Raw genomic sequence first — 25,462 nt, 5'->3', positions numbered from 1 at the left:
CATCTTCTGCTCCTGGCCTCTGGAACCGCTGCTGGTCTGCTTTGAAATCGGAACACGTCTGCTTCATGTGGGAAGGCTCCCACTGCAATATTGTTTCTCTTTTTAGATCACTATACCAATCTGTATACTTCGGTACCTCCTGCTTTTTCAGAACCTGTTATTGAATTTTTTAGAATCCATTGACCTTCCAAAAGCAGAGATCAGCAATCTAGAGCCATTTCCACCCATCACACTTTTGGAGGTCCAAGAAGCTAATGGGAAGGCCTGCGAGAGCGATGGGCTTCCAGCTGAGATTTTGTGGTCAAACTGTTTAATGAAATTCTGGAGGGATGTGATGTGAAGTACCACAAACGTTTACCGAATCTGTGATCGTTTTCTAAAGAAGGGGAAACCAGACAATCAGCCAGGCTCATATTGACCTACTAGTCTTTTAAATAACGACAATAAACTTTTCAAGATTATTGCTACTAGAATAACACGACTTGCGCAAGAAGTGGTTCACGCAGATCAATCAGTATTTCTTTCACAGGCGCACTACTATGTCCAACACCAATTTTTCACTACAAGCAATTTTCTTTTCCCTTTTACATAAGACCAAAGCTGCTATCATTATGAGAGATGCTGAAAATGCTTTTGCATTACTACAATGATAACTTTTCTGGCAGGAGCCCAAATACTGGCACCAGTGCATCTGGCCCCACGGTACTTTATGATTAGTGCTCTTTGTTTCATCTTGTCTGAATTATATATCTAAGTCACAGACATCTCACATGACTGGATTTTTCTACTTTGATGTTTTTCTCAGCTGGGAGGATTGAGGTGGAACAGAGGGAGGAGGGGATCGAAAGGCTCAAAATATATATATATATACACACACACACACACACACACACACACACATATATATGGCACAACTTTGTGCAGGACACAGTTGACAAACCTAGTACTATCAGGAGTAAGAGTGGAAGCAACTTGGAAAGAAGCTCTAGGTTCCTCCTCAGGGGGCAGTAACTTTGGGGTCACAAAGGCGGCCTGTGTAGCACAAATGCGGCTTGTGGCTCCTCAGTGAAAGGCCCCAACGCCTCTCTGTTTTTCTGTTTTTCTGTTTTTCATCCAATCTAATTTGAACCATCAATGAAGCGGGTGTCCATAGATTTGTCAATGAAAACTCGCATCATCAAGAAAAATACCCAAATAAGCAAAACTAGTGGTTCACTAGGTGTCAGTTCGATGTGTTGATCAGGCTTACTGACTGAAACTGAAGTGCGTTCTTCTCTGCTGGCTTTTTCAAGCGCGCCCTCACCACCCCCAAACTGAAATGCGTGAGATGAAGCTGTCTTAGAACACAAACTAACAAACAGTTGGCCCATATCAATGCCAGTATGCAGCAACTTACCTCTTGCTTGACCCAGGTGGAACAAAGAGTTTCTTCACTGGAATATTTAAGCTGCAATCAGAAGAAAATAAATTCGAAAACACTGACAGGAGCTGCAGCTGAAAATGCAGATCTAGAGAATAGCTCCCAGCTACCGAATCTGAGATTTGTAGGTATTCCAGAGAATCAAGAAGCAGAACAATCCATTGTGTCAGTACTACCAGAACTTATCTCTTAACATGTTTTGCCTGACAAACTTCTTGATGGAACTTATCTAACATCACCCGTGTACATCGGGTTCCAACTGTTCGTCCAGCTAATGTTAAGTATCCTAGAACGTTTTAGTGAATTTTGGCGATTTTCGAGTTAAGGAACAAATTCTAGCCAATGCAATTAAGCAGAGATCCTTTACAACTTCTGACAGTGTCATGTCCTGCATTTTCTCAGACGTGACTATTGTTGCAGCACGGTGTCGCAAAGGACTTGATGGCATTAATAGATGATTCTAAACAATGTGGAGCTCCGGCTGGTATTATTCAGCAATCTAAGCTCAAGGATTTTTTCAAGGGTCAAGCCCACATTTTTTCAGTTTGTTGATCTTGCTAAGAACATTTTGTGCTCTATTAAGAGAGGGGGGGGGGAGGTAGTCCTGTGAGTTCCTGCGGGCTCCACTACCTCTAATGCTTCCTAGGTGATTTGGTAAAAGGGAGAGGAGCAGTAAAGTAACTGATCAGACATTCAAGGGGGACGGTGAGGGGTGGGATAGGGTGGAATGGGCTTCATGGCGTGTTGATATTGATGTTATAGTTTTTGCTTTAACATATTTTTGGGAGTTTTTTTTTTTATGTGGGTCTTTCTTGTGTGAACATCAGTGTCTGACTACTGCAAGTGCTTTACACTCCTCCCTGATAAGCCTGAGCTGCTCTCTACAGCTACCCCTAGAGAGCTTTGGTTATCTAGGAACCAAAACACTATCACTAAGGGTTGCTTGGACTCATTATAGGGTACCACACCATAGGTGTACATCATAAACTGAGGAAGCCTCTCCTACACTCATCAATTTTGAACATTTTGAAGATTGATGATACCACCATGATTCATCTTTGGAAGAACCATATCTGTTGTGTTTGTCTACAAATCAGGTCATATGTAAGGTTTTAAAATAGTTTTATATGGCCAGCTGCAGGTGCCAACAAAGTGGAGATGGTGCTCATACCATTGAGCTGAACACATTGAAGTGCGAAGGCCAGTGGTATCGGGCCACTCTTGGTCCCATCCAGGAGAATTGGGAAGTCCTTTAAAACTCACTAAGGATCACAGGGGGATATATCCTGATTCTAGAGTGCCAATTAGATTGCATAAGGAAGCTCACCGACTAGTTGTGGACTGCTTCATCCTAAGTGACTTCATCCCACCCTGGTAAGATTGTACTACCAGGACAGACCCAACCTCATACAGACGTAGTTCTTGATAAAAACTAACTGGACAGGACAAAATCAAGACAGACTAAAATACCTTAAGTTGTAAACCCAGGGTGATACCTTTAAACCTTAGGTACAGCTGAAACCTACAAAGGGAATCGTACAAAGGTACAGTGACCCAACCATCTATGTTACGACAACATGTTTCTACTCACGTACATGCTGGTACTGGTCAAGGGCATTCGTCAGGGCCAAAGGGGATACCTATCTCTACTTCTTGTGCTAAGTAACTGTGAAGTGCAGAGTTGTGAATCCTACCTTGACAACCCAGGTAATCATGGTTCCCTCACTTTAGGTACCAGAGCTTCATGGTCTGGAAGGAGGTGATATCCTCTGTAGATGTACATTCGTTAAGAGGTATACCTGTGGTTAACCTAAATAGCCTCTGTTAGCCAGCTGCTCGCTCCACCCATTGAAGCAGTCCTTCTATGAACAGAGTATCTGGTAGAGACTTGTAGCTGCAGATTCCTTACCTTAGAATTATCCCAAGCGTCAGACTGGATCCAGAAGATTTTTCTTGAGCAGTACCCCTGCATGTCGGTAGGTGGGGGTGAATCAGCTCCATGTGCGTCATCCTCACCGAAAGTGACATCTGCATCACCTACATAGATGCCACCCAGGCTCGTTGACATCAGTTCTTTTCTTTCCGTGCCAGCCAGTGCAAATACGGGAAGCGCTACCCCTTGAGTCGCAATTTGATGGCGCTTTTGTCAACGTTTTTTTAGGTTTTCCTCGTGGTGTGGCAGGGTGAAATCAAAGATGGCCAGCTTCAAGCCGTACAGCACCTGTCAGCTGCTGATGTCAGTGATGGACCTGCATCTTGTTTGCCTGTGGTGCTTCGAGCGCTACCGCAAACCAAAGTCATACTCTGACTGGTGCGCAATGAATCAGAAGGATTTGAGGGAGTGCATCCTTCAAGTTGATAGCGATGGTCTCGCAATTTTGCGCGGGTTGTGGTCCCAGTCGAGAGGAAGGTCCTGAAATCTGTTGCAGAGTCCGAGGTCGTCGTCTCCTTCAAAATCTTCGGGACATTCGGGTAGGTCTATGCACAAACAGAAAAAGAAGTCAACGCATATCCGTTGTGTGATAAGACGCGGGAGCATCCACATTCTAGGCATAGCTCGGCTGTTGAGGCTGCACCCAAATCGACTCCCCATTACCCCCTTGTTTCCGGGAGCCAGAGTGACTCCCACTGAACTGAAGAAGCTTTATGATGCCATGTACCTCATATTTAGGCAGGCCAACCCCTGCAGTATGTGTTAGAGCCCAGCGAGGTTGGCAGGGGCTCCTGCTGGTTCCGGACTGGTGGCTCAGGCCCCAGCACCAGTGGGGCCCCAAGGATCCACTTCTGGACCTGATGCTGATGCTCCCGGAATGCCATCCCCATTTTGATCCCAGATTCCACTACAGAGTTGGCATTGATCGGCTCCGTGTCCAGCGCCATTGGGGGGGGCCTTGCTTCCAAGATCCGATCCTGAGCCCTATTTTTACAGGCTGGTTCTCGGGGAAGAATAAGAGGCTCACTGGAACCTGAGGAAGTCCAGCCGTTCGAACAAGAGATGGACTGTTCTGTGGAACTAGTTGAAGCTGGTGGCCTGGATACTTTCCAAGATGCTAGCATGCTTTCTTCCCCTTCCGTAGCTATGGAGGAGGGGAGTGTCTTTTGCGATGATGGTGCGTAGGGCAGTGGAGGTCCCCCACCTCCAGTTGCCGTCAGTGGCCGTCAAGACAAATGTCTTGACGGATGTGCTTAAGCGGGGAGTCTTCCCATCTGAATCGCTTATCCAATTTAATGAGGCCTTCATAGATGTCCTTTTCGAGTGCCTTGTTCATACCCAACACAGAGGTTCCTGTGAATAGGACATACCCATCTGAACCGCTTCTCCTGTTTATTGAGGCCCTCACAGATGTCCTTTTGAGTACCTGGTTCAAAGCCAACATATAGGGGTTCCTGTGAATACTACAAACTTATGTCGACATTGTCCCACCCCTGAGAGTTTGGTGTTCTAGGTGTCCACCTCCCATGTCAACCCCGGCGTGTTTCCTACTGTTCTGCCAGATAGGGAATCCAAGAGGCTGGACACACTTGGGAAAAAGATGTTTTATTCCGCCAGGCTGGCATTGCAATCTGTGAACACGAAATGCCTTTTGGGCCACTACTCCTTTGATCTGTGGTCTATGGTTGCACAAATGCCTACGGTCCTGGAGGAGATCTGAGTCATGCTCTCTCAAGATGTGGAAGACCAGGGAAATGCAGCAAAGTTCACAATTTGCTATGGACTAAACCGACTTGCTGGGCAAAGTGATTTCATCAACTGTTGCCCTTAGGCGTCACACCTGGCTTCCTAAACTGGCTTTTCGGGGGTGTCATGTCTTTAATGGAAGTGCCATTGGATGACTCCTGTCTCTTCTGGGGCAAAACGAACAAGAAACTTTTCAAGGCAGTCGTGCTACAACCTGACTCTTCGACTTATCTTCCACTTCGCCCCACCAGTCCGCTTTTTGCCCCTTTTCTTGCTACGAAAGGGTCTACCAGCTCCACCAGTAGCCACCATGCTGGACATGCTCCACAGCCTCTTTGTGGCCTAGGGAGTGGTATCCACAGACCTTGTGCATCATGTAGTCAGAGGTCGGATCAGTCCACTGAAGTCACAGCTCTTTTGGCCACTGGAGCTATAGAGAAGGTCCCAACACTAGAAGTAGGTTGTGGTTGTTATTCCCGCTACTTTGCTGTGCTGAAAAAGGGCAGAGGCCTTCGTCCTATCCTAGTCCTGTGATCCCTCAACTACTTCTTCAAGAGTGAGAAATTCAAGATGCCAACATTGGTTCAGGTTTTGTCTGCCTTGGACCCAGTAGACTGGATGGTAGCATTGGATTTGCAGGATAGGTATTTTCACATTCCTATCCTGTCTGCCCACAGGCGTTACCTACGGTTTACAGTCAGCCACAAGCATTTCCAGTTTGCCGTCCTGTAGGAGACTGGCCTGGTTTGTAGTGGGTACCTTGGCTTACACCGGTTATCCCTTATTATTGAAGTAGTAGTGTTCTAGCAGCTTAGGCTGATAGAGGTAGCTGTAGCAGAGCAGCTTAAGCTGAACTAGGAGACATGCAAAGCTCATGCAATACCACTTATAGTTACACAGTACTTACACAAATAAAGACAATACTCAGTGTTACCAAAAATAAAGGTATTTATTTGGGTGACACAGTACCAAAAATATCTTAGAGACAATACTTCTTCTGGAGGTAAGTACTATACACAATATATACACTAGACACCAAAATTGGACAAGTAAATAGTCATAGAACAATGCAAACAATAGGAAATGCTATAGAATGCAATGGGAGAAAATAGGTCTAAGGGCAACACAAACCATATACTAAGAAAGTGGAATGCGAATCACAAATTCCCCCCTAGACAAGTGTAGTGTATGCAGAATCGTTGGGAGAGTAAGAATACAGTAAAGGTAAGTAAATTACCCCACCCCAGAGCCCAGAAAAGCAGGAGTAAAGTACTGCAAGCTAACTAAGAACACACTACACCTCATGTTTGGAATTTTGCAGCAGCCTTTCATCTGAGCTGTTCTGGACACGGTTTGGTTTTGAACTTATCCTCCCGTATGGCGAGTCCAGAGTATTCAGGCTATGATACCAATGTTTCAGCTTCTATCCTGGATTTCAGTGAGAATCTCTCTAAGGCTGCTGGGCCGCATGGCCTCCTGCATCCATTTGGTGACACATGCCAGATGGCATATGCGGACTCTGCAGTCAGACCTGAAGTTCTAATGGGGGCAGCATCAGGGAGATTTCTCAGATGAGGTCCAGATCTCAGGGGGAACTGAGGAAAATCTGCGGTGGTGGTGAACGAACCGCGAATGGGTCAAAGGCAGATGTCTCTCCTTTCCCCAACCAGATCTGACAGTAGTGACAGATGTGTATCTCCAAGGATGGGGCGGCCTTCTGGGAGAAGTGGAGATCAGAGACATCTGGTCTTTGGTGGAACCCAGGCTCCACATCAACCTGTTGGAGCTCTGTGCGATTCAGCTAGCATTAAAGCCATGTCTTTCGTCTATCAAGGGAAAGATGGCGTAGGTATTCACGGACACCACCGTCATTTGGTTCTGGAACTGCAGGGCATATCCCTTGTGGTTTAACATCTGGCAGGCTCTCTGAACACCTGAGCAGACGAACTCAGCTGAAAATGCCTAGCGGGTCACCTGTCTCCTTTGGAGTCTCCTTCCAAAGGTGGCACAAGGTCTCTTTCAGCAGTGGGGAGAGCCTTGGTTAGATCCATTTGCCTCCAAAGAGAACACGCAATGTCAGTAGTTTTGCATGTTGGGGTTTCCAAGGTAGCAATCGCTTTGAGACGCTCTTCATCTTGAGTGGAACTCATGCCTCCTGTACACCTTTCCTCCTTTACCGCTTCTGCCCAGAGTTCCCAAGAAGATTAAGAATGACCAGGCCCAAATAATCCTTTTGGCTCCCAAGCTGCTGAGCATGTCCATCGATCCTCTGTTCAGACTGCTCCTTCAGGAGGATCTCTTGTCGCAGCAGCAGGGGAGGGTTTTGCACCCGAGCCTGTCCACTCTCCGCTTTCCTGCGTGGAGATTGAGCGGTGACAGTTGACAGCTTTTGACCTTCCTCCCAAAGTCTGTAATGTCATCTTTGCAGCCAGGCGTCCCTCCACCAAAACGGTAAACGATTATCGTTGGAAGAAATTTGTGGCATGGTGCACAGACAAATACGTTGACCCCGTCTCTGCCCCTCTCTCTGAGTTCCTGTTGTTTATCTTTTCCTTGGCCCAGCAGGGCTCTGCTATAGGCTCTCTTAAAGGTTATTTTTCTGCTGTTTATGCTTTCTTGTGGTTGCCTGATCAACCTTCTTTAAATCCCCTATTTTACATAGGCTCCTCAAAGGTCTTACATACCCTTTACCTCCATCCCCATTTATTATGCTCCAATGGGATCTGAATTTGTTTTTGACAATTTTGATGTGTGCTCCTTTCAAGCCTTTTCACAATTCTCTCTGGCTTCTCACTTTCAAAACAGCCTTCCTTCTTGCCATTACATCTTCCTGCCAGTGAGTGAGCTGCAGACATTGCCATCTAAGCCGCCCTACCATTCCATCTATCCTGACAAAAACTGTTACACCCTTTTATGTAGGCCAATCCATCAGCTTGCCTACTTTTTACACCCACCCACATCCTTCTAAGGAAGAGGAGAGACTCCACCCTCTGGAGCCAAAAAGAGCGTTTGCATTCTACCTGAACCGTACAAAAGCGTTCCGGATGGATGATCAACTCTTTCTTGGTTGTGTGAGTGAGAAGAAAGGTTGGGCAGTGCAAAAGCAAACCATTTCCAGATGGATCATACTCTGCATGCACTGGCCAAAAAGCAACCACCTAAAGGTTTACGTGCTCCTTTTACCCGAACTACAGCCACAACCACTGCGTTAGCACGTGGAGTTCCAGTCCTTGACATCTATCAGGCGGAAACGTGGGCTTCACTGCACACATTTACCAAATACTGCTTCCTGGACAGTCACGTCTGTAGGGACGGGTACTTTGCCCTTTCGATCCTGCAGGACTTTCTAGTATGATCTTGGTTTACAGACCCCCCCCCCCCCCCCCCCCCCCCCCCCCCCCCCCAAAGGATGGTATTGGTTGGGTATCTATTCAAAGGTAAGGAATCTGCAACTAGAAGTCTCTATCAGATGAACAGGCTATTTACCTTCAGTAATGCTTCTGGAAAGGTGTGAAAAGAAACTGACGTCAGCTCGCTGGGGTGGTGCATATATAGGAACCAAAGTGTCATACTTGGCATGGACGCGGAGCCAATCTACGCCACCTAACAGGGGTACTGCTCAGAAAATTCTTTAAATACAATCTGATTCCCTAGGGGAAATTCAAAGGTAAGGAAACTGCAACTAGATTTTGTCTCTACCAGATAACTTGTTCTTCAGGAATTGTTGTGTTGGTTTTTTCAACTGCAAAGGGTGGAAACATATTGAATGTGAGAATGCACCTTATCCCATGCAATTTTAACCTTGGTTTTATAACTTCTGGAATTGTTGATACCTACCTTAGACTGGTAATTTTACATAGGACTAAAGTTGCGTTGATTGCGCTATTTTTCGTAAGCACCTGAGAAGTTCAGTTATACCTGAAAAGTAAAGTAACATAAAAACGTGGTTTGATTTTAAGTCCTGGGTAGAAACTGTGGCACTCGGAAGCCAGGAAAATGCACTGTTAAGCCACTCTTACAGTTAACATTGCAGGGATACACTTGTAGGAGCAGATATTTAAAATGTTTGTTTTTTAAAATATACATTTGCTTGAACCTATGTAGAATAATACTGAGAAGCATCATATAAGTAGGGAAATGCTTACAAATTGTTCCTTATTCTCATTGATCTGTTTATGAAAACATTAGAAGGAGCAGCTCTTGATCATCAATTGGGACGGTTGCTGACCATTTCATGCCAAATAATACTTTATTTTTACATTTAGGAAACATGTACAATATCAAAAATCTCAGCGAAGAATCAAACTCGAGTATTCTTTTTGTACACATCAAAGAACAAAAACACACAGAAGCTAAAGACAATGGATAAAACATTTGTTTGCAGGAAAGGCATTGCGAGAAGGTGGACAGTGGAAAAAGATGTTTAGATGAGTGTCAAAACTGTTCTGTAAAAAGTTGTTTCTAAAGTTGATAATGTTATCTTTTGTAATAAAAAAAAGTTTTACAAGTTATTTAATACAAAAATATACCATTCTTATGTGTTATTTCCTCTTCTTTGCATTTATTAGTGCTTTCTTACACTCCCTCACTATCTATTCGTGTTCAAAAGCTACTGTTTTGGAAAACATGTTTTCCTTTTTTTGAACTTCTTAATTATATTATTCCTTTTATCTGGTGTATTCTTGTTGAAAACATTAAGCCCCTTGTTTTGATAAGTTTTTTAAAAGCTTTTTTATTTAGATAATAAAAATACATGTGCAATACATTATCAGCATAATCAATATTTACAAAATGCAGCTTATATCTAAGGGACCAACAACTTGTGCAATATCACTGTTAGAATATACTTTTATTTAAACTTGTTTGGTAGTCTTTTCGGGTGTAACCTTATTCAACATGAGATCTGTGCTGGAGTTCCTTTGTCTTGTGACATTAAGCCAAGGAGGGGCATTCTTGCAAGTTGAATAGTATTGTATTGTGTTACTCCTTTCCTGTAGTTTTTTTGTAAATTTCTGTGCAAACACTTGTTCTTTAGGAACATTTTGTCATTCATAGAAATGCCCTACCATGTCACACTGGATAAGGTCCAACGCTACCATCCAGTCTCCTGAACAGCATGGGTGGCAGGGAAAGGGATGCGACTGGGAGCCCCTCTATGGCCACAAAAGGGGCGAAAGGCAGACTGTTGGGGACGAGGGGCAGTGGCAAGGCAGAGGGACAGAGCCTTAGCCGGGAGTCCTTGAACCTCTCCAGTGCTGAGTCTGCCTTGTCCAAAGAGACAGGAGCCTTCAAAGGGCATGTCCATAAGAGTCTGTTAGATATCCCCTGAGAAACCAGATATACGTAACCCGGCGTGGCGCCTCAAGGCCACCGTCATCGCAACTGATCTACCCAGAGAGTCAATCGTGTCCAGCCCACATTGGATAGTTAACTTTGCAGCAACTCATAAGTGACACCTTGAGAGACAATAGTATGGGCCTCCTCCGATATCTGCGGCTGAACTTGTGCAACTGTATCCCATAGAGAGTGAGTATAATGGCCCAATAGGCATGTGGTGTTTACTGACCACAGTGTGATCACAAAAACTTGACAAAAGAGTCGAAGTCAGTCAAAAATTGACCAAGGGTAGCTCTCTCCGGATCAGCGCGTGGCGCGGAAAGAACAAAAACTGACGTCACTGCGCTGAGGCAGCGTCTATGTACTACTTCCGATGTCATCACGGTGACTACGATGCCCGCGGAATCGACCGATGTGCAAGGATATTGCTAGAAGAAAAAATCTCCGGATCCAATCTGATGCCTGGGGGAAAATTCTAAAGTAAGGAATCTGCAACTAGAAGTCAGGTAGGCCTGCTAGAGGGGTGACTTACATATATTGCTTGCAGTGTTAGGGGCAGGACACGCAAGCTGTTTGCCATGTTGTTTTCACTTTTGTCTGTATCAAGACACACAGCCTGCAATGGCAGCCTGTCATGTGCTTAGTGAGGTGTCCTTGAGGGTGGGACAATTCGTGCTGCAACCCTCAGGGACCCTCTTCAGGACCAAAGGCTCTAGGTACCCGGAATACCATTTACTAGGGACTTACAAAGGGTGCTAAAGGTGACGCTTATTAGGGAAACTGCAGTTTTAGGGAAAGAGATCTAGCACTGGGGCAGCTGGTTAGCAGGAACCCAGTGCACTTTCAGTCTAAATTACTTCGCTTATAAGGCAAAAAGTGGGGGCTAACCATGCCAAAAATGTTGCTTTCCTACACATTTCAAAGGTATAATACCCTTTCATTGCAACCGGACCATTTCTAGATTTTACACTTGTAGACACTAGTATCAAGGTGTATCCAAGGCAGACAGAACCTGAGCCAGGTTGAGCATTTTGAATTTCTCCTTCTTGAGGAAGTGAATGAGGGCCCGAAGATCTAGGATAGGACATTGGGAATAACAACCACAACCTACTTCTGATTTAGGGACCCTCTCTGGGGCTCCCTTGGTCAAGAGAGCTGCTACTTCCTGGCAGAGAAGTGCCAAATGATCCTCCAGTGTACAGCTGAATGATGGAGGCATGGCTGGTGGGGCAGATTAGAAGGGGAGGGAGTGACCTCTTCGAACGATCTGCAAAACCCACCTGTCCGTAGTGATAAATTCCCAGTGGGGCAGGTGATGGCGAATCCTGCCACCAGCTGGACCAGATGGAGGGGATGGACTAGGAGGGTTTGGAGGCTTCAGCAGGAGTGAACTGGGCAGACATCTGGTTCCCTGTCCCACGACCACGTGGGATTCCGCGTACCCGGCTTCCCCATTCAGGGCCTTAGCTCTGGTGCACCAATTTCAATGCTCTTCGTGGCTCTGTGCTTTGGCGTGGAAAGTCATGAAAATAAACTGACGTCACTGTGCTGAGGCAGTGTCTATGTACTACTCCTGATGTTATCACGGCGACTACAACGCCCACGGAGCCAACTGACACGCAAGGGTATTACTCGAAGAAAATTTTTCCAGATCCAGTCTGACACCTGGGGTAAAACTCTAAGGTAAGGAATCTGCAACTAGAATATGTCTCTACCAGATACATCGTTTCCTAAGGTAAGTAACTTGTACCACAGTTCTAAGGCAGGGTCGATTATATTACATGTGAGGGCATATCTCCACAAGCAGATATACCCCTGCCCTTTCTGTCGATTCTCAGACATAGTAAGTGACCAGAGAAACCATTTTAAATACAAGTGCTGGAAACTGATCACTATGAGTTCCCCAGCTACATGATGGCTTCACTGAAGATAGGGATGTTTGATATCAAACATCTCGTATTGATGAACCCACACTGATGCCAGTGTTGGATTTACCAATACATGCACCGAGAGAGCACCTTAGAAGGTACCCTCTGAAAACCTATCAACTACTAAAGTGTTAACTGACTGGTCCTGACCAGTTCAGCCACCTTGTCCACATTTCTGACCCTCTAAGGTGAGAGCCAGTGCTCTCGGAGGTCAGAGACAAAAGCCTGCACTGGCTGGGTGTGTTGACACCTCTTCCAGGAAGGATGGACATTGCAGGGGGAGCTTCAAAGGCCAGCCACCTTTGTGATGTGACCCAGGTCTCTCCAAATGGCAGAGATGACCAACCCCCTGTCCTGTTCTTGGAGGGAAGGCAGGTGGGAAAATAAGTTACATTAGTAGGTGTACCAAGGTCATTGCAGCCCCACCCCTAAGGTGGATGAGCTGAAGCGGACACCACTTTTTTAAATTCCTCCATTTTGTTTTGGATGGAATTAGACGGAAGAACTGAAAATCTGTGACTGTCTCACTGCCAACTCTGCCAGCCTGCCTGTTGACTTAGACCGTTGCAAGAATGACGCCTCATCTTCCAGCTGCTGGACCTCCCAAAACCCCAGAAAGTTTGCTTGCCTTCACCCCCTGCACCAGGAAATTCTGTGGAGTAGTGGATCTGCTCCCCTGCATCCTTGAAGGCACCCAAGAACTGCTGAACCGGACCCGGACTGCCAAAACTGCCACCGAGATGCACGATTGCACCTGAGCCTCCCAGCCTGTGTTGAAGGGGCCCAACAGTGCGAACCCAGTCCCCAGCCTTTCCAGAAGCAAAGACCATTGTGGGTGTCCCCGCTGTGACCTTCACACCGGCACCTCCAGCCTCATGTGCAGTCCCCCCTCAACCACAACTGCCTCCAATGACTGTAACCCTGATGGTCCTCTGCACCTGGACGCCCCGAACCAAGAAGTGGTGGGTCACCGGATCTCCCAAGTCCCATGAGACTTGAGCCCACTTGTTGGTTAGCCCAAGCTGGTCTCCCAGTCTTCGCCTGCAGCCTGTTCTGTGGGTCTCCCTCTACCGCGGTTGCCACAGGTTACAGAGACCAGACGTTCCAAGAACCCTCTACATCCGGACCGAGGAGAAGAGGACCACCAAGGTCCCTCCTGTAGGAACCTGACCCGATGTGTGGTGGACACCTGTGTTGTCACCTTACAACCGGTCCAGGGAAACCCTATTAAAAAATTAAGACAGTGTCTAGGAACCCAGGGCTGTCTAGAGGTAGCTGTGGATGAGCAGCTCAGACTTATCTAGGAGACATGCAAAGTTTATGCAATACTACAATAGTCACACAGTAACTTATCACACAGGAAAGGAACCATACAGTGTTACAAAAATAAAGGTGCTTTATTACATCAGCACAACACTAGATTACGTATAGGCAGTCCCTATATATATATATATATGTATACACACATACAATAATAATTAGGAATTAGCATAGGAAATAACAAGCATTGATAAGAGACTTTTAAAAAATAGCTAGGGCCAAACCATATACTAAATAGTGGAATGCGAAGTGAAGTCCCCCCACCCAAGGGTATGGATTAGTTAGAAGGAAGCTGGAAGAACTCAGGACCCCAAGAGGTGAGTATCTAAGTGACCCCCAGCGACCAGGAGAGCTGAGGTAAGTACCTGGTCTTCCCAAGGGCTAACCAGAGGCCTTAGAATGGATTGTGTACAAACAGGGCCAGACCAGAGGAACCTAAAGGTGAATTTTGGAAGAAGAGGACCTGCAAAAGAAGGGGACAGAGTCCAGTCCACAATGGATTGTCCAGACGGGGCAGGAACCAAACCCACCCTTCTGTGGATGATGATCCAGATCAATAGGGGTAGGAGATCAGCAGTGGAGCCCAGAATCTGCAGAGTAGTCCTTGGAGCAGTGCAGATGATGTCCAACATCAGTCGCTGGGTCACAGATGGTCAGTGGTTTGCTGAACCACCAACAAACTTTGGCAGATGTAAGAGAAGGCAAAAGAAGAGTTGCAAGGCTGGAGAGGACCAGCAAGATCCAGGGGATTCAGCAGTCGGGAGAGTCAGCAGAAGCAGTAGCAGCCCCCACAGCCAACCCACTGGCAGCAGTGAGGACCAATCAGCACACCTGGAGAAGAGTCCCACATTGCTGGAACAGCAGAGGGAGACTCTACTTGCAAGGATGAAGTGCTGGAGGCCGGGGCTACACATAGTCTGAAGATCCCTTGGAGCAGGAGACAACAAGCATTGGTTGCTGTAGGAGTCGCTCTGCACAGGGGCATTATCCTGCAAAAAGAGGCAAGGGCTCACCGTCTCCCAAAATTGACAGCGGGCAGAGAAGACCAAGGGGACCACTCCAGACCACCACCTGTGTTGCAGGATCCATGCAGTTCCAGAGGAGAGCAGATGCACGCTGCTGGACATTGTTGCTGTAGGTGCCTGCAGATGCAGGGGAGTGACTCCTTCCCTTTTAGGGAGATTCGTTCTTGGTGTAGGAGGCTGGTCCTCCATGTAGTGTGCAGAACTAGGCACACTGTGCGGGGGATCCAGGCAACCACATGTTGGTTTCCAGAGATAAAATGTAGACCACCTAATTCTCCAATTTGTAAGGTAGCTGGTGAGCAGTTAGGCTAATCCAGGAGATGTGCTAAGTATTTGCTGTACTCATAAATCCAATCATGCACCACACACACTCAATGAATAGGTTGAGACCAGAATTTATAAAAATCCTTCAGACGTTTATATACATTTTAAGACCAAGATCTTTAAGATACATTAAGTTATTTCGAGATATGACTTTTCAAAGTTTTAATAAAGTTAGTCTTTCTGTGCATAATTACACACCCATAGCAATCATTAGGCAGTCACTTATAAAAATGCATTAAAAATCGTAGAGTTGAGTTACCAGTCTCTTCTTTCGCAGGGTGGTCAGAGTAGTCAGTGGACACATTGTGCCAGCTGGAGAGCCTCGGGCGGCCGCCGGTTCAAGTGGGAGCAGTGTTGGAAAGTCTCTTGGCACAGGAAGACTGGAGGGGCCACTTGGAAAAGGAGCTGGTTTGCAGATTTAAAGGTGGTGCCTGGGGGGGGGTCCCCTTGGGCTCTTGAGGTCGCAAGGGGTTGGGGAACGGGCCTTGGATGCTGTGCGCAAAAGGACCCTTTGGACCGGGACGTAAGTCTTCTTCTGTGGGCCTTTCAGGACGTTGTGGGCGCTCTGGTGGGAGGTCCGGGGTGTCACTGAAGTCCCTCGACTGGGGCTTCCTCTTGGTCCAGCTGCAGCTCTGGGGGAGCTGTTTTTGGTGGTGTCCAACATGCACAGACCAGTACCTGGGGTATTGGCACAACTCGGCCAGGGGAGGGTGCTGTGCCACCAAACTTTACACACCTGCAGGTCTCGTCCGGGCTGCCGTTGGTGTGTCATTGGGTCCAGCTGTGACTTCTGGTTGCGGAGATATCATCCAGTTGGTGAAGTGTCTCTCACCGGTTTGCAGGTTCCTTTGGTTTCTTGAGTGGTGCCTCTACTCAGGAGGGAAATCTTGGGCTATTTGCGAAGCCTGGAGGTCCTCGCTGTCTTTTGAAGTCAGTCAAGTTGTCAGCTCTTCCGCAGCAGCGATTGGCAGGACTCTGGTGCAGCAAGCAGGGGTCTTGGAGCCTCTTCTGGTGGAGCAAGTCCTCTGTTCTCGTCCTGTCAGGTTCTTTGGTGCGGTCTTCTCTTCTTCCAGATGGTCTAGGGGAGCTCACTAAGTACTGAATTTAGTGGGCGTTTTAGGGGAAACCTGGTAGTGTCCAATCGGACTCTTACCCTTGGGTGGCTTCACCCACTGCAGTGACCACTTCCTTTGGGGAAAGGTCACTTCCCTAAACCTCATTGGCTATTTTCCTGCCGTCCAACATGGAGGAAAATTAAATGGAGTGTCCACTTCACCTGCAAGCCCTTAGGGGTGGTGCATGCTCAGTGAGGCCACTCCTCCTTCCCTTTGTCTGGTTTCCCGCCTTTGCTCCTGCCAAAAGTCGGGGTTTGCAAAGGGGGAAGCCATCTGCTTCTAGCAGCAGGCCTGGAGGCTCGAATTTCAGGGGCAGTAGCCCTTTGAAGCTCACCACCAGGGTGTTGCACACTCCTGAGGGAGGGGGTGTTAGCTCCTCCACCCAAGAAGGGTGTTGTTTTAAAAACCAAAGAGTCAGGGCTCTCCCTCAGATTTGAATATTGGCTGTCTGGAAGTGGAAGGCTGGAAGGAACCAGTCTGCAACCCTGCCAGTTAGGTTAGCTTTTGCAGGGGGCACCTCGAAGGTGACCCCTGGGTACATTTAAGGCTAAATCCAATACTGGTACCAGTTTGGATTAAACATTCTGAGTTGTTTGATACCAAACAACCGAGGGTGCAGAGTGGCCATCATGTAGCTTGGGAACTCGTGTTTGACCAGTGTCCAGTACATGTACTTAAAATGGCTGCTCTATCAGTCACCATGTCCCAGGTTTGGCAAGGACACAGATGGGGCATATTGCTTTATGCAATCATGCCCTCACATATAGTATGGCGCACCCTGCCTTAGGCCCGTAAGGTCTTCCAGAGGGGTGACTTACCCATAACATATGCAGTGTAGGGTGAACAGGGCACACGGGGTGTGCCATGTTGAGTTTGCCTTTTTTAGGTTTGCCCCAATATACTCAGCCTGCAATGACAGAGCTAGGTGCAGGGTCCTGGAGGGTGGCACAATCAGTGCTGCTGCCCTCAGGGGCCTACTCCTAATATCCCATGTACTGGGGTACCCATTTACTAGGGACTTAAAGTGATATGTAAGAGTGTATCCAATTGTGCCAAGCATTATAACAGATTCAGGGAAAGAGCTCGGGCCCAGGGAACCTGGTTAGCAGGTGCCCTGGGCACTACAACTTCTAGGACACATCAACATCAGGCAAAAACGTGGGGAACTAATCATGCAAAAAGAGGCCTCCTCTCACACTTGGTGCAGCTGAAGTCTTGCTGATCCCAGAGGATGCACGGCCATGGAAATGCTGCAGTTGCTGGATGGAGCCTGGTAAACAATGTTGCAGTCTTGTCATTTCCTGAAGTGTCCAATTGCGGGTCTGGTGGCCAGGAGCAGAAGTAAACAATGCAGAGGAGTCCTGGTGGAGTCTTGCACTTCAACTCTGTGAATCCACCCGCAAGGGAGTCCCTAAATAGCACTCCGAGGGGGATTGGTCACTTTGCACGGTGGCCATCTATCAGAGGGGGTTGCTTGCATCACCTGCCTGACCTGTAACACAGATGCTCCCAGGGACCTCTGCACATCTTGGTTTCAAGATGGCAGAACCAAGTGGCCACCTGAAGGAGCTCTGGGCATCCCCCCTTGGGTGGCGATGGACAGGGGAGTGGTCACTCCCCTTTCCTTTGTCCAATTTCATGCCAGAGCAGGGACTGGGGTGTAAACCGGTTTATGCAAGGAGCGCACCAAATGTGCCCTTCAAAGCAAACCGATGGCTTGAGGAGGCTACCCCACCCCAGCCTTGTAACACCTATTTCCTAGAGACAATTGTTACCTTCCTCTCCCACAGGAAATCCCTTGTTCTTCCTTCCCCTGCCTGAGCTGGTCAAGCAGCAGGAGGGCAGAATCCTGTCTGAGGGGCTGCAGTAGTGGGGGCTGTTTGGAAAACCTTGGAAGACCGGTTGCAGCAATACTGGGGGGTTCCTCTATGGAGCCCCCAGAGTGCATGGAATCATACAACCGATACTGGCACTAGTATTGCGGTATGATTCAGACATGTACCATTATGTAGCTGGACACTGTGTCCAGTTCACAAGTCAAATGGCTTCACCACACTTATAAAGTCCAGTGGAATGGAACTGGAGTTTGTAGGGGCACCTCAGCTCATGCAGGAGTGCTCTCACACACAGGGACTTGCACCCTACCCTATGGGTTAGGAGGGCCTTCCATAGGGGTGACTTACAGTGACCTTGTGTTGTGACCCGTGGTGAAAGGGGGCATGCGCCTTTTCACGCAGGCTGCAATGGCAGGCCTGCAGACCCATCTTGCATGGGATCCCATGGATGGCATAATAGATGCTGCAGTCCATGAGGGATCCCTGGTGTCCCAATGCCCTGGGCACTTAAGTACTGTTTACTAGGGACTTATAAGGGGACACCAGTATGCCAATTGTGGAGTGCACAAAGGCCCAAAGTAACCAAAGTTGGAGGGAGAGAGCACAATCATTGGGGTCCTGGTTAGCAGGATCCCAGTAAAAACCGTCTAAGCACATTAATAGCAGGCAAAAAGTGGGGGTTACCATGCCAAAAAGAAGGTACTTTCCTACACTTCCATTCCTGAGCATCGCAAGACCTGAGCCCACTCTGGCTCACCCAACTAGGACACCCAGTCCTAACCTGCAGCTTCTTTTTACAGGGACCGATCTCTGTAGGAACGCATTGGGGACCAGACTCTGATGTGCGCTCTGCCCCCGGCCACCTCCGTGCTGCTGAGGGTGTATTGTGGATGCTGCCTTGGACCTTGCCCTCTACTCACTGTAACCCAAGGAGACTGGTCTTGTAAGTTGCTATACTCTGCTTGCTTGCTGCCTTGTTTTTCTCGCATTGGTTATGCAGGGAGCTGTGTTCTGGTTGAAGTAGCCCCCATGGTTTTAGATGCAGCTTCAACTGAAGTGCATTGTGTTCCAGCTAACCAGGTCTCCAGTGCCGGTGTTCCTTCCCTAAAACAAGACACCTGGTCACTTGGGGCACCTGGGCACTTGATCCCTAAGTGACCAGGCCCCTCAACTCCCTGTAAGTCCGTAGTAAATGGTACCCCTGGTACTTAGGGCATGGGTACTGAAGAGAGCCTCTCAGAGCTGCAGCACAACTTGTGCCACTCTGAGGGGACCCAGCACCAACCTTATGCAGACTGCCATTGCAGGCTGCGTGACATGGTGCTTCCGAAACTGAAAACACATGTCCCCTAAACACTGCAAGCAATTTATGCAAGTCACCTCTCTAGCAGACCTTACATCCATAAGGCAGGGTGCTTTATATTACATGTGAGGGCATGTCTGCTTGAGCATATATGCCCCTGCTATGTCTTTGTCGATTCTCAGACATAGTAATTGTACAGGGAAGCCATTTTAAATGCATGTGCTGGACACTGGTCATTACGAGTTCCCCAGCTACATGATGGCTTCTCTGAATCCTGGGATATTTGGTATCAAACATCTTAGAATAATAAACCCTCACTGAATCCAGTGATGGACTTATTAATGAAAGCATGTGAGAGTGCACCTCAGAGGTGCCGCCTGAAAACCTACAAGGGATGCAACCTCCTCCCCATGCAGGATGGCCATTCCAGGGCAGGGGAGCTTAGGCCTTGCCCCCTTTGTAATGCGACCCAGGTCTCTCCAGATAGCGGATATGACTAACCCCCCTGTCCTGACCCCACTTTTGGTGGCGGCACAGGCAGGAGAATTTGTTGAATTAATAGGAGTGCCCACTTCATGCCAGTCTCACCCCTAAGGTGGTCGAGATGAAGTGGACACTACTTTTTAAATTTCTCCATCTTTTTTGGAAGGAATTTCGCAACTGGGGTTAGGGTTATGCTCACTTTCCAGAGGAAGTAGTCATACGTAGGGTGTAGTCAACCAAAAGGTGGTCAGCCCCTTGGCTACCACCTGGCACTCCCTCTAATGCCCTTAAATTAAGTATTTAGAGGGGAACGCTGAACCTTAGAACTCAGATTCCTGATGACCCAAGAAGAACTGGACACTACAGAGTTCCACCAGCAGAGAAGACTACATACACCAACTGACTTGGCCCCAACCTTACCACCCTGTCTTCAGCCCTCGATGATCCTGTACCAAAAGACGGCCTGTCCTGCAGCCCAGTGGCCTCCAAAGCTTTGGGAGGACTGCTTGCCTTCGACAAAGATCAAGGTCTCCTGAAAAGAGCGGGCATGTTCAAGAAAAAAACTACTTAAAAAAGAAAAGAACTCTGCCCTGAGAAACTTCGAAACCGCTTCCGGAACCACCTCTGCACCCAATCCTATGGCCCGAGTCCAAGTGACCCATCGGTCCTGTGAAGCTTCCCCACAATTCTGAGTCTACTGTGGGCTTACCCCTCCCGTACTCTGCCTCAAAACCTGCAGCCTCAAACCAAAGACTCCACCTAACAGTGACCTGTCTGGTAAGCTGTTCTGGATGCCATAAAACACACATGCACCTGGAGCCCATGAGCCTTGGGAAGCTGGACTGTTGGTGTCCCCTAGCATCAGAACTTACCTTAGCATCTGTGTTTTTTTTTCATTTAGCCTCCTTACCCGAACCTGCAGCCTTTTTTCACAACTGACATTCATCATTGACTTGCATTGGGAGCCAAACGCTGTCTTGGGACCTGGCCACCCCGTGCCGCTGAGGGTTTTAGTTTTGTGCTGCCTTGTAGCCCCCATGCTTACCTCAACCCCAGGAGATTGACCCCTGACACTGCTTTCCTCACCTGTGAGCAGCAGATCTTTGGTTACCCCCAGTCTTCATTGGTTGACATTGGGCACCTGGCACTCTGCACCTGGTTGCCCCTGTGCTGCTGAGGGTATACGTTTGGTGCTGCTTTGTGGACCCCCTTATACTTACCTCAACCCCAGGAGATCGACCCCTGACACCGCTTTACTCACTTGTGAGTGACACATCTTCATTCACCCCAGTCTCCTTTGGACGAGCTGAAGTGGACACTGCTTAATAAATCCCTCCATCTTGTTTGGAAGGGAGTAGGCCACTAGGGTTAGGGTTATGCCCGTTTCCCAGCAGAAGTGGTCATAACAAGGGTGTAGTCACCTTTAAGGTGGTCAGCCCCTTGGCTATCACCTATCACTCCCTGTAATGCCCCTAAATTGAGTATTTAGATGGCAACCCTGAACCTTAGAACTCAGATTCCTGACGCCCTAAGAAGAGCCAGACACTATAGAGTTGATACCAGGAGAGACGACTACAGGCACCAACTGACTTGGCCCCAGCCTGTCTTCAGCCCTTGAAGATCCTGCTCCAAAAAACTACCTGTCCTGCAGCCCAGCGGCCTCCAAAGCGTTGGGAGGACTGCCTGCCTTTGACAAAGCTCAGGGTCTCCTGAGAACAGCAGACCTGTTCAAGAAGAAACCAACTTTAAAAGAAAAGAACTCTGCCCTGAGGAACTGTGAAACCGCCTCCAGACCCACCTCTGCATCTGCCGCCTACGACCCGAGACTGAGTGACCCACCGGTCCTGTGAGGATTCCCCTGCGATTCTGAGTCCGAGTCCACCGTGGGCTTACTTCTGCCAGACTCTGCTTTAAAGCCTGCAGCCTCAAGCCGAAGACTCCCCCTAACTGTGACCTGCCTGGTAAGCTGTTCATTCATCCTCCTGGGCCCAGCCTGCAGCCTTTTTCCAAAACTGATCTCCCCCATTGACTTGCATTGGGAGCCTAATGCTGTGTTGACACTTTGCACCTGGCCGCCACTGTGCCCTGACGCTGTAAGTTTGGTGTTACATTGGGCACCTGACTCAGAATTAAGGGCCAGATGTAGCAAGAAATGCTTTTGCGAGTCTGAAATTGCGAGTCGGCGCATATGCAGAATGGTGTCTCGGACACCTTCTGCGACTCGCTATGGGGTCGCAAAGACCCAGCTCAGTAATAATAATGAGGTGGGTCGCTTTTTGTGACCCCATAGCGAGTCCCTGCACTCACAGGGATGGTAGCCTGCTGAAGTCAGCAGACCTCCATGTCTGTGACTGCTTTTTAAATGAAGCAGTTTTTTTTTCATTTTGCAGCCCGTTTTCCTTAAAGGAAAACGAGTTGCAAAATGAAAAAAATACAGAAACCATTTGGTTTTGTTTTTTCAGAGTAGGCCATAGGACCACTGCCTGCTCTGAAAAACTATTTTTGGCGACATTTACAAAGGGGAAGGGGTCCCATTGCGAATGAGTTACCACCAGTGTGACACTGGTGGTAACTGCGAGTTGCTTTGCGACCGCATTCGCGGTCACAAAGCAAGTCTGAATTGCGATGCGAGTTGCAAATAGGAAGGGAACACCCCTTCCTATTTGCGAGTCACATTCCCAAATTACGAGTCGGTACCGAAACCATTTGTTTTTGTTTTTTCAGAGTAGGCAGTGGTCCATAGGACTACTGCCTGCTCTAAAAAACTATTTTTGTCGACATTCACAAAGGGGAAGGGGTCCCATGAGGACCCCTTCCCTTTTGCGAATGAGTTACACTGGTGGTAACTGCGAGTTGCTTTGCGACCGCATTCTCTGCACAGTGTACTTCATGATAGTGCACTATATAGAGCGCCAGCTTCCTATAGGTTAACATTTAAGAACTAAAAAATGGCACTGTGTCCTTTCTTACAAGTGAAAGGTATTTATGCTTGAAAACATGCTTAGCTTGTACCAAAGTTCTTGATTTCAAAGTGTATTTAGAAAAAAGTGTTATTTTTCTTAAATCTTTCTAAATTGGTCTCAGATTTTTTCCTTGAGTATGTCTCATTTATTGCCTCTGTGAGTGCAACAAATGCTTACCACTACCACTGATAAGCCTAAGAGCTCCCCACACTCCCACACAAATAGAGCGTTAGTACTATCTACTTTTGCCTCCGCAAACCATTTGGGGAGCCATTGGAGACTCTGCACTGTGTACCTGTTTTTTAGTGCTCCAAATAGAGACCCAGCTTCCTACAAAATATTAGTGTTGAGACCACTTCTGTGCTTTGAAGTATGGGGCAGAAATGTTTTGTTCGACAGACCTTGCATATTCTAAACAGATGACATTTGAATCCCAGTTACCTGCATATGATCCAGAAATGTGCTATTAAAAAAGCCATGCTACTATGTGCTGTTGGTAAGGGCACACTGCTGTATCTAGTTGTGGGACCTAGCAATTTAGTTTGACAGCTGTAATGTGCAAGTTAGGTTTTTTGATTGGTCTCACAGAGAAAGTATGTATTTGGTGTCAGTTTACACACATGATTCTAGTGTCCCAGGAATCAGTGGCTTAAACCTCATGAATGTATACTGTAGTCGCTCATGTCAACCTTATTAAGACGCAAAACTTCAAGAGTTTACTGCTCATCCTTTGCTCTGAAGTGAATGCTTGCACGGATAGTAAATGAATATAATCTGCACATGTTCAGATGATGCCAATAAGGATTTTGTGTGTGAGAAAAATGAGGTGCACCTGTGCTTTGGGACTTGTTGGTGGGCTTGTCGTAATTCAATGAAGGGGTGTGGTGTATGTCTTTTTTAAACTACCAGTTTTGAAAACAACAGTTGTCTGTCATTTGAAAGCTTCTTCTCCCATGCAGACTTTTTCTCCATTCAGTACTCCATTGAAAGAAACTATGACAGATTGCCAGGAATCATATGGTCATCAACCCCAGTGTTCGGAATCACCTTGCCCTGCATTCTGAGCACCAATATATATGTGGTTCTAATGTTAGTCATGACGATGGTACAGATCTCTGATTTATTGTGGTCTGTGTAAATACAGGTTTGATGCGAGGAAGATTAACTATGTTTAAGATTGTCAACTTTTTCTGTCTCATTTTCGGTACAGGCTTTTTACCGTAAGATCTGATGAGTTGCTTCCAGACCAAACCCTTGATCAGAATCATACCCCCGTCATAATCTCCTGAGAGTTTATCGATAAAATTCATAAAATAGCTCCATGCCATCTTCACTTAGTCATTGTAAATAATGGTTCTGTGAATACTTCTAAGTGTTGATTCCTCACTGAAGAATATTCCCCAGACGTCAGACACCAGCAATCGAACATTTCGCTAGGTGACGATGTGCGGCTCCATGTTAGCAAAGTGGAAGTGATTGAGCAGAGCTGCATAGACGTGCCATCACTGTACACTAATGTCAGTTCCTTTCATCTACCAATCACAAAATCCAATACATAAGGAAACAATGTACCCACCTAAAACTACATGTTTCAAACCAAACTGTGATTGTAAACAACAAATACCTGCTCACAGGTGGTGATTCTGCGGTCTTCTCTGGGTCCAACTTGTCTTCTGACCAACTTGAGAGACTGCGGACCCTTGCTGCAGCCACTGGAGCGGAACCCCTGTGCACCACGACTGTTGCTCTTGCCACGGCTTGTTGACTCTTCCTTCAAGAGGATCTTCGAGCTCCAAGAAGCTCCAGCACTCTGCAACTCCAGATTCATTTCCCCCTCTGCAGCTCCCGCGACTCCTGTGTGTTGTATTGCTGAGGCCTCATTGCAACTCCCAGTGCCTGCTGGTAGTGGGTCATTCGTGGTGGCTTCTCTGATTCCGGCTGCCTTTCCTTCCTGCTGAAGGCCTGCCCTGTCTCCCCACCAAGGGTCAAGTCACTTGGACCTTGCTGGTCCTCCAAATCCTGCAAACTTCCTTGCAACCGCCATTTGCACTATGCCAAGGCTTGAGGGTGGTCCTGCTGGCCACTGACCCTCCTGAAATCCGGCGACCGATGTGGGACAGCTTGGGGATGACTCCAAGGATCTCCTGCATCCCCTTTGACTTTGCATCTGGACTTCTTTCACCGTCCTACAGGAACTTCACCTCCATGAAGGTGTGTATTGCCATCCTTGACATCTCCAACTGGTCTGGACACTGTCCCCTTCTTCTACAGGTTCTTCTCATCCGGACTCCACCCTTAGGTTCCACCGGCCTGGTCCACCAGTCGCGACAGCAGCTAGACAACCGAGGCTCCCATTGACTCCAACGAGGTTTTCTGATGCCACTTCTGGGTATCCACGGGTGGGGGCACTCTCTAACCTTCTTTGTGCCAACTGGTTTTCTCAGGGTCTACTGGGAAGGGTCCTAAGTCCATAAAAATCCAACTGTGACGGTCCTGTGTTATCCTTTGGGACACTCTGCTCGATAACAGCTCTGCACCACAGTGCCTGTGGGAGTTCTAGTACTTACCTCTGGTAATTTCCTACTTCCCCAGCCCCTGGGATCCTAACACATCTACCTTGGATGGGCACCTCCATTCTTATTCCACTTTCTTAATATGTGGTTCTCCCCCCCACCCCCCTCCAAAAATAGGGCTCCATGTATTTTATGCTTTTGCTATCTGTTACTAAGT

The 25,462-nt window shown here is 47.5% G+C and overlaps 1 protein-coding gene across 2 annotated transcripts in view; it reads left to right on the top strand.

Annotated features, from left to right (window-relative positions):
* Positions 1–9,625, top strand: part of CENPC (centromere protein C) — a 904,489-nt gene extending 894,864 nt beyond the window's left edge. For both annotated transcript variants that reach the window (XM_069235766.1, XM_069235758.1), the window contains one exon: positions 9,365–9,625. In XM_069235766.1, coding sequence (XP_069091867.1) covers positions 9,365–9,526 — 162 coding nt within the window. In that variant the 3' untranslated portion in view covers positions 9,527–9,625. The remainder of the gene's footprint in view (positions 1–9,364) is intronic.
* The last annotated feature ends 15,837 nt before the right edge of the window (positions 9,626–25,462 follow it).

Source organism: Pleurodeles waltl, chromosome 1_2, assembly GCF_031143425.1.
Source record: "Pleurodeles waltl isolate 20211129_DDA chromosome 1_2, aPleWal1.hap1.20221129, whole genome shotgun sequence".
In the NCBI taxonomy this organism is placed as follows: Eukaryota; Metazoa; Chordata; class Amphibia; order Caudata; family Salamandridae; genus Pleurodeles; species Pleurodeles waltl.
The sequence above is the reverse complement of the archived record's forward strand: the minus strand, read 5'-3'. Positions and strand labels throughout refer to the sequence as shown.